The sequence below is a fragment of the Orycteropus afer genome, unplaced genomic scaffold, assembly GCF_000298275.1.
Source record: "Orycteropus afer afer isolate SDZICR_OR568_19922 unplaced genomic scaffold, OryAfe1.0 scaffold00165, whole genome shotgun sequence".
Taxonomy (NCBI): Eukaryota; Metazoa; Chordata; class Mammalia; order Tubulidentata; family Orycteropodidae; genus Orycteropus; species Orycteropus afer.
The window spans coordinates 4,753,120-4,765,960 of NW_006921752.1; the positions used below are offsets into that span (position 1 = coordinate 4,753,120).

The 12,841-nt window shown below is 44.5% G+C and overlaps 1 protein-coding gene across 1 annotated transcript in view; it reads right to left on the minus strand.

Moving 5' to 3' along the window:
* AMBRA1 (autophagy and beclin 1 regulator 1) overlaps positions 1 to 12,841 on the minus strand; it is a 183,767-nt gene that overhangs the window by 14,400 nt on the left and 156,526 nt on the right. Inside the window, exon 15 of the mRNA XM_007946546.1 lies at positions 2,331 to 2,470. Within this exon, the coding sequence (XP_007944737.1) occupies positions 2,331 to 2,470 (140 nt within the window). The remainder of the gene's footprint in view (positions 1 to 2,330; positions 2,471 to 12,841) is intronic.

Here is a 12,841-nt window from a genome sequence, read left to right on the forward strand (position 1 = left end):
CACAGTATCCCGGCCTACAGCAAAAAACTGCATAGATGTGAAGATGACTGAGAATTGGGGAAGCTTTAAGCAACTTGGGACAAAGTCACATTCACCTTAATTTACATGGCACCTGGAAAACTCTAGTTTAAGGCTTGGGACCCTTGATAATAACCAAAGCCAAGAAACCAGGAGTAAAGAGACAGGCTGAACTTGTTCTCTCAGACCCACAACACTTGGTCTGTGATGGGACACTGTCTGACGTGTCAAATGCATGTACCAGCTTGCTCATGGAAGAGGCTCCAGTTCTTGGTGGGTAAGAGTCCCCAGGAGCCCAACATGACTTAAGGCTGCTGAGACTCTGTGATGCCAAAGATGACATATGGGGAGAAAAGAGAAAATGGAGGCCAGAGCCAGCTTCATGTTTGGCTGAAGTGTCTGTGACTCACAGCAAGTATGTAGGTTGGGGCTTGCTGTGTGGCCACAATAAACTGGGTTTAGAGAGTCTGCCTCTGTAAGAGCAGATCTCTTTTGGAAGGGAGGGGGCTGTGAGTTAGGTTGGGACAAAGATTACTGGTTGTAGCTGTAAACAAAACAACACTGCTGAGGAAGAATGTCTCAGCAAAACAGGGAAAGAAAAGCTTGTAATGACAGTGTTGGTAAGAGTAAAATTATGGTCCAGAATTCTGTCACTTTTGGGAAAGATGCCTATTAGAGTTCTCTTATGAATTTCCAAGAAAAGAGGAAAAGTCCAGCCTGGTGGACTTTGGGAGAAGTATTTCTGAGGAGACTATAATCTTCAGAATATGGATGTACTGGGGGAGGGGCAGAGTATGACAGACCCAGCACTGGGCTAATGGTGCCCTGGCTGTGGAGGAGACACGCTGTGTTCTGTAAAGGCACAAGTAGAAGTGAAGGATGGTCCTTGGACACAGAGTGGCTGGCAACACACAGCAATCTCCTAGCTCCCAGAACAGCCTGCCTAGGTTAGGGTTAGACAGTAGCCTCTGTTAAGGCGGAACCCATAAAATTCAAGATGGAATAAAAGAGCTGCCTTTGTTGTTGTTAGGTGCTGTCGGGTTGGTTCTAACACACAGCAACCCTATGTACAACAGAACGAAGCACTCCTTGGTCCTGTACCATTCACACAATCGTTGCTACATTTGAGCCCATTTTTGCAGCCACTGTGTCAATCCATCTCATTGAGGGTCTTCCTCCTTTTCCTTGACTCTTTACTTTACCAAGCGTGGTGGCCTCTTCCAGGCTGCCTTTAGAACCATGCAGTGTTTCTCCTAGGCCACTGTCCTAACACAGTAAGACAAGGATGCAATCACCAGACACCTACAAGGCCACAAAAACTAACCAAATTTATAGTCTAGGAAAGACAGCGAAGGTCCCTATGAAAAGGTATCAAGGAGACTCCCAATAGCACACTGTGCTCTGTGATCTGCAGAACACCCCAGGAGAAGACTGTGCAGCAAGTGAAAGCATTAAGATGGCCTGAAAGCAGAAGTGGCATTTAGTCTGCTGGAGCCCTGCGTGCGTCCTACGCAGCAATCAGCCCAATCTGCACTGAAGCACAGAGCCCCACACTCCCTACATGGCTGGGTCTGCAAACTGATGACAAACCTGGCTGGCTCCCAGGGTCTTGAATAAACAGGTGCCTGGACAGACCTCTATCCTCCAAAAAGCTACAGGAATGGGAAGGGGTACCATCAGGACTTAAGAAATAAAAGCTTTGGTTCTTTGTCTCCTTCTACCCCTCACATCAGGACTAGATAATGATCACTTTGATTTTAAATTATGCTTTTCCTTCTGCCTTCACAATGATGAGCTAGAGCCTCAAGCAGAAAGGAAAACAGGCAGGACACAGAGCCAGGCTGTCAGAGATCAGTGGCTTGACAAATTAGGGTTTGAACAATATTCTTCTTCCAATTTTACTTCTTAAGTTAATGTCTGTGGAATTTACAGAAACCTAAGAACACCTGTTGAAGTTTTAAAAAGAATTTTAAAAAGAATCTTTGATATCTATGCTTTTGCCTGCAGGGAAACTTTATTATCACTAGGAAACCAGAGAAGAAAAAAAGAAAAAGAAAAAAAACTGTTTTAGATTCAAGAAGACATAATAACCAAACCAGCCCTTTGAAGATACCTAGAACAGAGAGCTAACCTCACCAACCTTGAGTGACCGGAAAAGGACCCTGTAAGAAGCAGTGCTGAGAACAAGGTACCCTCTATCAGGGTTTCGATCTTACATCTGAGAGACCCCAACTCACTGGTCAGGCCCAGGAATGCTGATGACACCCCTACCCCCACCCCACCCTCCACCCTCGACACCTTGAGCCACTCACTCTGGTCTGCAGATCACCAGATCTCCTTTGTTGGTGCCATAGGCCAGGCCGAGCCCTGGCTCTGGGAGCCAACGGGCAGAGTTGATGCTGACATGTCTCCGCTGGTCGGCAGGCATGGGGTAAAGGACGTTGAAAACTCTCTGGGATGGGGGAGAAAGAGGGAAGAAAAGAGAACGAGAACGGAGAGGGGAACAATCTGTTACCAAGAACAAAATCATTCAGGAGAAACAAAGCCCCTTCTACTGCCTGAAGTAGGTTAACCACAGGAGGGCTGGGAATGGGATGACTCTTGGCAAATGTTTGGGAACTTGGGGTAACAGAGGAGAGGTGGGACCCCCTTGTTTTTGGATTAGAGGTAGGACTCTTTCAAGAAATACTAGGGGCAGGCATGGACTTTTACACAAAGCGTTAGCTGTACTCGCCTTACAGTCTCTCAGCACTTCTAATTTCATTGCTTTTAAGGTAATCCCCTGGAAAGCCCATCCAGAGTCCAGCACTCCAGGAAGGACTGCCCCTAACTTCTCTCTGACCAGACCAACCAGTGAAAGCCAACCTAGGCTGGGAGTCCTGTTACCATGGAAATTAAAGCGCTTCACAGCAATGGGGAATTGGAGGTGATAGGGGGGCGGAAGGGGGTGATAACATCAGAGAACATTTTTAATTCATCTAATTAAAAGCAAAGTTAAAACTGCTATTGTTAAGGAAATCTAAAAGGTGCAGTAAAATATAAGGAGCAGGGCAGAGGGGAATCTTGAACACAGGAGAACACGATTCCTTTCTCGCTTATATAAATCACCCTTAAGTGGATCATTTCTATTTCTCAAAGGAGGAGCTGCTTCTTTCACCATTCCACATCTTCCCAAAGCTATTATTTTCTCAGGGTGTAGTTGAGCTCCGGCCAGGGGTTTGGAAAAACTGCCTCATCAGTCTCTTTGGCCAGTGACTCCCAGGATTTCCAGAAGCAACATCAGTCAGAGATGGAGGCAAGACAGTACAAGAATAAAGGGCATGGGTCAAGAGTTAAGAAGACCTGCGTTTGAGTCCTAGCCACCACCATCTTATAACAACTTCTCTAGACCTCAGAACTTAAAAAGAGACACTCATACCATCAGGAAAATGAAAAGAGACGCGGGACAAAAAACACACGCTCGGCGCAATCTCATAAACGCAACACTATTATTATTATCAGGAGCTGCTCTGGTGGTGTAGTGCCTAAGGCATTTGGCTGCTAACCAGAAGGCTGGCGGTTCAAAGCCACCAGCCACTCCTAGGAAGGAAGACTGGGCAATCTACTTCCGTAGAGATACCACCTCGGAAACCCAAGGAGGGGTCGCTATGAGTTGGATCTGACTCAACAGCGGTATACGTGCATTTTTATTATCAGGAACCTACACCAAGGGCTTCACAAAAGGTCACTGGGACCTTATGAAAGGGACACAAAGCCGAGAATCTATAAACCAGAGTTTGTCACTGTGTTGTTTTTCATTCTAGTCTTACCAGCTTTCAATCTATAAAATAAGAATGAACATTATCTGCCGTTATCTGAGCCCAAGGGTTGATGGAAGGAAAACAACTTAGGGAATGAAACTGTGATTTACAAAGTTGTCCATGGAGGGCTTTAGGGCGGGACAATTAACTTCTCGTTTTCCTGATGAGAGATTCCCCCCATCTTAAAATAAACCGAGTTTATAGCACCTGAATTACACCAAGTGATAAGGAACTCTGGATCCAATGCACTGGGGTTCGTGAGCCCTGAGGATCTATCTGAAAGGCCCTTCCCAGGATAGTCTCTGTCTAGAGTAAAGAAGACAAGCACCAGGCTTTGTGGTGCTGAGACATTCGGTACCTAGGCACCTAACGTCACACTGCCAGGATGGCCCTGCTACAGTCCTGAGGCTGACTCTGGTTTGAGGCATAAGACTGACCTGCTCTGTGCCTGCTGCATGAAGAATCGCCCCTGCCTTCACTGTACCACTCAACTCTAGATGGAAGAATCAGCCAGGGCTCTTTAAATCTCTGGTTTAACTGGGGAGACTATTAAAAAAGAGCCCAGTGGAGTTTATGAATTTCTAACCTAGTCATCTGGAACGTGGTTGCCTGACCTTTGGACAATCTCTTGCTTGGCAGGAGCTCAGAACAAATTCATGGCTCCTGCCTTCCACTTGGCCTCGCTGGTCGACCACCCATGGCAACAACAATATCACTTTTCCCTTTGTGCCTAATCAATCTTTCCCCCTCAAATCAGGGGATGGGATGTGATGGTTTCATCCCCTTTCACAGAGGTTTCTCCTTCCCAGAAGATAAGCAACCCATAGGCTAATATGACTAACCAGCACTTGGCATACACCCAGACAACTGTGGCTGCGTCATTCACTCAGTCTCTCTTCTTCAGATGGTGTGAACGGGGCGCATCCTGGGTTAGGGATGGAGGAGTGTTCATTTCAGTGCACTGGAAAAGGGGAGCCTTTGTTTTAGGTCTCTGGCAGCTCTACATGGGCTTCAGAGAGTCTCCCTAAAATCAGTAATTCAAAACTCCAGGGAACGGTGTAGAAGGGTAAGAAAGTGGTCTTTCAAGAAGAGGGATAATAAGGTTAGTAAACGAGATGCTGAAGACGGTCCTGAATTTCCGAGGGAGGTCTTGAAGAAACGAATAGAAAGGAACTCTTTTCTAGAAATGTTCCAGACCAGGAAAGAAGCAAACAAGCCTCTCAAATGTCACCAATTTACCTTTTATAGTCTGTCACTGCAAAGGGATTAACAAACAAATACTATCAGTTGCTTCTAAGTACGGAAACTTGCTTTATGGACAAAACCCTCAAGAGGTGAATGTGATAAAATGAACCCAGTTCAGGTGGGACAAGGTCACAGAGGGATTGGAAAGAAGCAATTAACCCCTCAAGATACTGCTGCCCCTACACTTCACACCCCCATGGCTGCAGAGTCATGGGGGCATTGATCCGTCCTCTGGCTATGCCCTCCTCCCCCAAGTGCTTAAACAGTGCTGAAAGGGCAGCTCCCAAATGCCCATCTCCTCCAATGTTGGGTATTAGGTTAAATCCTGTTTTGTGGCAGGAATCCAGACAATGCCACATGAAGATCAGCAGCCTCCAGGATCCCTGATAAGCACTTGCTTGCTTATCACAGTAATGTGGGGGTAGGAAGGAGGGAGATGAGGACAAGACGCACAGAGGGGATGAGAGCACAGAGGGTGTGGGATAGGAAGCCATGATTGGCTCCTAGGGTTTTAAGAGGTCAGCTAGTACAGGCTCCTTTATCTCACACATGTTCATAAATGAGGAACGCTCCAAAACTGAACTTATTGCCATTGAGTCAATTTTGACACACAGTGACCAAGGCTGTAAATCTTTAGGGTAGCATACTGTCACATCTTTCTTCCGTGGAGTGGCTGGGGGATTCTCGAACCACTGACCTTTTGGTTAGCAGTCAAATGCTCCAACCACTGAACCACCAGAGCTCCTGAAAGACTCTACAGGAATGAAAAATCTGGCCCATTTTGGGCCACTCCCTTCCCTGGCTGGAGTTTACCACCTGTCAGTGCACCTCACTGAGGGGAGATGCTCCTCACAGTTAGTCCAACCCTAGAGATGAGAGAAAAGCTGGGTAACAAGTTTTCTCGTACTAAGAGATGATTTGGTAGTTTTGCCTACTCCCAACCCATACATGGTTTTGGCCAACAGTTTCTTTCAACCCAGAGACTAGGGCATCTGTGAATTTCCCCCCAGATTTCAATGGGGATGTAAGCCCAGAGATCCTCAGCATGGATAAGAGAGATCTGCAAAAGCGTAAGGGACAGCACTGACCCAAACTTAAAGGCACTCCAGATGTATCTCAAGTAAAGACTTCCTTTACGTTAGTCAGGTGCCCTGAAACTTGCTGCGTGTGAGATGTTAAGGACAAAGCTGGGTGGCCTGCTGGAAATCTCTCTCTCTCTCCCCCTGACAAAACTGTCACACTTCATGAAGCTTTAACACCAATTTCTATTACTCTCGAGCAATCTGTTTCCAGAAAGATCACAGCCTGGGAAACCCTGTGGGGCTGTTCAACTCTATCCTATAGGGTCTGCTATGAGTTGCAATCGACTCATGGCACACAACACCAGAGAAGGATTATCATAACCTGGGGACCCTTTGAGGGGCTAGATACAAAGCCAAGCTGCTGATTCATGTTGGCAGAGTCCTGGTTTCACCTGTCTCATTTGTAGCTGTTCCCTGGTATATGACAAATTGACAAATGCTGACAGCACCATCTCTGTGACCGCCCCCCCCAGCAGACTGTTCTCATTTCTGTCTAACATCTATGGAAGGGAATTAAAATCAACATGCTAGAAGGAACAATGTTTTCAGAGTCAGTGCAGTGCTGAGCACATCAATAGGGCATGAGTCAGGTCACCAAGATCGTCACAGTGCTAAGGGAGTGGGAAAAGATAACCATTTCCCCACTTTTGGGGTCCAAGACAATCTCTTGTACTGCTTGCTCCTCCAGCCCTCAAACGAACTAACAGCAAGAGGGAGCAAAAGCAAACAGTTCCTGGATCAAAACTAAAGGGGTTTTGTTTCTTATTCAAAAGACAGATGTACCCAGAGCAGCTCAGTGGGAAACCTTCCTCTCCAGCCTTTTAATAAGTTCAGAGGAAAAATGTACTGCTGCCCCCAACAAGATGTTTTTTTTTTCTACCTCACGTCAATAAAGCTCAGGCCATCAGTCCAAGCAGCAAACTACATTGCTCAGATCAGCCCAGATAAGAAACCCAAAGAGAAAGCTTTGTGGTTATCTCGTTTACATTTGGAAATCTCATCATACGTAAAGCTGGAACTTCACTGCGGTGCCAAGAGGTCCAGTGCAGTCAATAGATTTCCCTTATTTTATCCAAGACCATGGAAACTGGTTGAAAGAAGCTGGAAACTGAGGCTGGAAGGGTCACTGAAGAAAGTGCAAGCCAAGGGGGTTCTGAGAAAGAAAGGAACTGTGAGAAGAAACGCATCTGGGTTATGACAGGCACTGAGGGAGGCTTAAAGTTTTCAGAGAGGGGCACTAGAAGACAAACAACGCTCAAAGAAGTGGCAGGAGGGTGGATCAGTGGAAAGCAGATATTAAGAAAAAAAAAGCTGACCTTCCTAAGGGGAACAGATGGCTATACATCTTGTCACAAGCTGAGACACGCACACATCCCAGAGCAGGCAGGAGGAAGGCCTATATGGGCATCTTTTCTAGCTGTTGATCTGCTTAGATTCATGACTTATTGGAATTTCTTCATCCCTAAGAAAATGTGATTTTTTTTTTTTTTTTAACTTTTAACTTCTTTCACTGTTTCCAAGTCCTTTATACTCTACTTTAGGGTTTAGAAGGAGCTCCAGTGGTGTAGTGGTTAAGGCATTTGGCTACTAACCAAAAAGGTCAGTGATTTGAACCCACCAGCCACTCTGTGGAAGAGAGGTGAGGCAGTTTGCTTACGTAAAGATGTATAGCCTTGGAAGCCCAATGGAGGTCACTATGACTCAGAACTGATTCCATGGCAATGAGTTTGGTTTGGGATTTAGAGCTCACAGAATTTTGCTGGAATTTTTAAAGTGGTTATTTGTTTTAAAAAGAACCAGAACACCAAGCCATCCAACTTTTCCCTTTCATTCCGTTGAAGCAGGAACAAATCTGCCTTAATCATGCTTGAATAAACCAAAGTTCTCCCAACAGTAAAGAAGAGAAAACAGCTCCTTTTCTTCACTTTTTGGAAATTGTTACCCTTGACTGCTACTGACAATCTGTTGCCTTGAAGTCATTTCTAGCCAGCCTCTTGTGACTTGCTGAGACCTGTAAACTGTATCTTGCTCATCTGCTCCCCAGGGCAGTCAGAGGATCAGTATTTTCTTTTTCAGCCTGTATGATGCTTTCCAAAGCCCATCATCTCCGACCACTGGGATCAAAGCACAGAGGTTACTTCTGTGAAGGGATCTACTTCTGCACTCCGTTAGATAGCAAGGCATTCACTGCTTCTGAAACTCCCAGAAATTCAAACAGCACTTCTTCCTGTTCCCACATCTCTGAGAACACCACCAGTTCTTGAATTTCCTTAGCTTTCTAAATCTTAAAGGAAATGGCCCAATGAGTAGTCTAAGCATTCTAGAGGTTCACCTTGGGGAAGAGTCTTTGGATATATTTGACTGTACCCACAGTTTTTGGAAGAAGGTATATATTTGTCAGGACAGGTGTTACATTAAATACGTTCACCTTCTACGAATGGAAGAGTTGGTTTCCTTCCTGTACAGAAAAAAGCAAATGTTTTACCTTTTACTTTACTACCTAATGGTAATCTCTTGCCACAGTTCAGTGGTGGGACCAGAACCTTGAGAAACTCACTCATATTGGGCAGAACTGTGGAAATGAAGTATATAAGTCTATTTTTGGAAGGATTATTTCTTTAATAGCTTCATTCAATTCCATTTATTGAGTAGTGTGCTAGACCTGCTGATGGGGGGTGGTGGTGGTGAGTGGGGGTGGATGTACATAGGAAGACACAGTACACAGGATTTCAAACACACACTCACTGCACAGATGCTGAGTTGCCTCTGTTTGCCAAGCATAGTGAAGGCTGGGGACCCAGCAGTGAAAAGATCAGACAGGTAGGTAGTCATCTAGCATGTAAACACCAGGAGAACAGGGACCAGTTCCATTTTGTTCACAGCTGTCTTTCCAGAGCAAGAGAACTGGGCACATGGTAGGGGCTCAATAAAAGCTTGCTGAGTAGAAAGAATAAAATGCAGACTAGACTATACTCTACTGAGAGACCATGGATGAAAAAGAAATTGTCATTGTTAGATGAATTTGTCATGGAAAATCTGCCTAAGCTAATGGCTTTGACTGAAATGCTAATGTTATTTTTAATGTTTTATCTTGTCCCCTCCTTTCTCTAACAAATCGCATCAGAGACACCTCTAACTTCTCCTATACCCCCTACCCCCCTCCTACAAAGTTCTGAAGAAAGGAACTTTTTGAGGATAGATGCTTTGTACCACATCTCAGAAGTCAACTTTAAGATAATTGCAGCGGAAGCAGCTTTTAATCAACTGACAGGCAGCTTTAAGAAAATTAATGAGGACAAAATCTTAGGAAGGAGTAAATCATTTATGACAACAAAGCTGTCTCTCTTTTATCCCAAACTTCCCTTGAAGAACTAGTACCCTTCCAGGATACAAAAATAAAATACTTTTATTTTTGGTACTTGCCACCCCCAAGGCCAGACAAGATTAAGAGGAGGCTCAGTTCCCTTAAGATTTCTGGAGAATACTCTGGATTGAATTAGAACTCTAGGTCACTTTTGAAAATCAAGCTTTCAGAATCTAGGAAGAACAGATGATTGGATTTATATCACAGGCTGAATTCAGGGCAAGGAAGGAAGGAGCACAGTGAAGATTACATGTTTAAGAATGGAGCTACAACAGGCCAAAAGAGCCTATGCCAGTGCAGTTATATAATGGTGGCCAGTGCTGACAGATCTGTCCATCCATCCAGACCCAGGATCTAAGCTACAACTGAATTTATGACTAATCTGAGCACTCTGGATACCAAGCCTTTTCTTTGGTTCATTTTAATCAGTTCTCACTAGGCTTGTGAAGATGGCTGTAAAATGGTATGAAAGAAAGAAAGCCTGTCAACTGCTTCTTTATAGCCAGGGTGACACCAATATATCCATTAAAGAATATCCCATCAGACATCTCTCATCCAACAGTGTGTTGGATGATGGGAAGAGCAACTCAAGTAAGGGAAAGGCTTGTAGAGAGAGATAAAGACATTGCTTCTTATTTTTAAAACCAAAGCATCTCTGTATTCTGACACTTAGGCACATAGGTATGATCTCGTAGGAAAGAGCCTGAGAAAAGTCAACTGTGGGCAGGGAAGAATTTTAATACATATCTGAAAAAATCCTCAAAGCATCAGTCCTTAAGGTCCTCAAGACACCATCACCAGCATGATCCAGAAAAGCTTGGGGCACGTGGTACCAACAATTTTTCAACTTCCTGGAATACCTGAAAGATCTCATAATAAGAACCATACAAATAAATCAGGTGAGCTCTCACACACTGTAAGAGACAGGGTGACAGCACAAAGAGGAGGACAAAGCTGTACTGATGGCTGGGCTCTGACTAGGATCCCCATGCGGTCAGACACTGGTCCTCACCTTGGTGCGCGGAAGGTTTGTTAAAGCAGATGGCTGGGCTCCACCCCCAGAGTTTTTGATTCAGCAGGTCTAGGGCCAGGCTGAGAGTTTGCATTTCTAGTAAATTCTCCAGTGATGATGATGTGGTTCCTGGGGGCTATACTTTGAGAACAACTGCCCTAACAGGTTGAAAGTCTGTAAAAAGGGTAAAAATCTGCTTTCCTCCCCTGTTGCCTAGGACCTCCTGAGGATGCTTTTAGATCAAGAGCTTTTAGAGGTCCAGGGCCTAGGAAGCCTGGTTGTACCCTCTAGTGTTCCCCCAAGGGAGAAGGATAGTCCTTACTGAACAGCAATACTCTCTGGGTCAAGAAGGAGAAAGAGAGGAGGCTTGTACGCTTTCTTTCCACTCCCCCACCTCCAGACTAACAGTTTGTCTGGATAACAGCTGCTCAAACCCTTGAATACAGTTTTACCACATTGCCACAAAGAAAAAGCTTTCAATAAAACCGACCCTTAAGTATTTGAGGCTTTGCCTTAAAGTGCACAGTGCTATTTCAGGAGAGAGGGAAGCAAAATGGCTTTCTGGCCTAGAGCTTCTTCCCTATCCAGCTCAAATGACAGTGTCCTTGTCTATCACTTTTTGCCAATAAGATGACCAGATAGAAAAAGCAAATCAGCATTGGTGAGATTCAAGCTTCTAGTGCCTCTGGGATCTGCAGGGATTATGCAATGCAGACACTTTTCTGTTCTTATTAAACCACTTATCTGCCTAAAATTCCTCTACCAGGGTGGGGGTGGGGAGGTTGGAAGGCACATCCATGTACCTGGAAGAAAAAGTATACACCTGTGTTGAAAGTATTCATCTTTATTCTTGCCTTCTAGTTCAAAATGTTCTAGCATCCCCCCTCCTCCCACCAAATGCTAACTTTTGGCCCAATCCTGGATATAATAGCACCTATTGCTGACAGAAACTGGAAGAACAGTTTGGTATGATGACTATTTCTGGTTTCATTAGGAATTCTATATTTTTGTTGTTATGCTTTCACTTGGTTACAACCAAAGTTATTATAATGTGCAAGTTGCCACTATTTTAGAAGATTAATTGCAGTCTTCTGTTACAATATTGTGCCTTGTTCCAATTAGAAAATGAAGCAGAGAGGGAACACAGGAAGTTCAGTGTTTGAAGAATTCAGCAAAACTTCAGCTCAGCAATCTCTAAAAGCCTAACTTAAATACAAAACAAAAAATTAACAAAAAAGCCCTTACTGGCTCAAGTATAAGGGAGTCAGACAGACAGAGAGTAAGTCTCTGAGTCACAGTGAGTAGCATATCCAGGCTGGAAGAGTCTAGAATGGACAGAGGGAAGGGAAAGAGAAAATATGTGCCCAGTCTTATTTTTTCTGATTTGCCAATCCTATTAAAATTGGGTGGACTGCGGCTGGCCTCAGTAAGCAGAGAAGGAAAATATCAAAAGGAGCCTAGAGTCTAGACACAAGGACAAAACTTAAAATGACTCAACCCAGGGAAGAACAGAACCCAGCATATACAGGTATCCAAGGGAAAGACCTGGAAAGCAGCAATAGCTGAAGAAAGATGGGAGGTGAACCACAGACAGCCAAAAAGCTAAGAGTTTGGTAGGGAATAGAACACAAAAGCTACTGTGCCTGCAACAAAACTAGCAAAACCATGATGATAAGTAAACCTGAGACTGAGACTCTGCCTTGCTGATGAGGCTGGGGGCAGAAACCTAAAATGAAGGAAAGTAGTCGTTAAGAATGGTGGTTCTCAAACTCAAGTGCTAAGCAGACTCATCTGGAAAGCTTGTTTTAAAAATACAAATACCTGGGACCCTCTTGTCCCCATTCCCACTGTGATGTTAGGTCTGAAGTATTATCTGTATTTTAACAAGGATCCCACTTAATTCTAATGCAGGTTGGCCAAGGACCATAGTTTGAGAAGCACCGATCCAGAGGTCTGAGGAACTGCTTAGCATAAGTATGCCAAGGCTAACAGCAATTCATTTTCAGAAGAGTTCTCATATGGGATTGTGTAAAGGATTATCTCTTGGGGAGAGATGTCAATTAGTGGGAATTAAAAATAAGATAAATCAATGCTCTGGAGAATGTTCTCTGGGAATGTCCAACAAGTTCATCATTCTGATTATTACTATAGTGAATACCAAGAGGTAACACCATGTTGTTGTTGTTGTTAAGTGCCGTCGAGTCGTTTCCGACTCATAGCGACCCCATGCACAGCAGAACGAAACACTGCCCGATTCCGCACCAGCCCCACAATCCCTGCTATACTCGAGCCCATCATCGCAGCCACTGTATCAATCCAT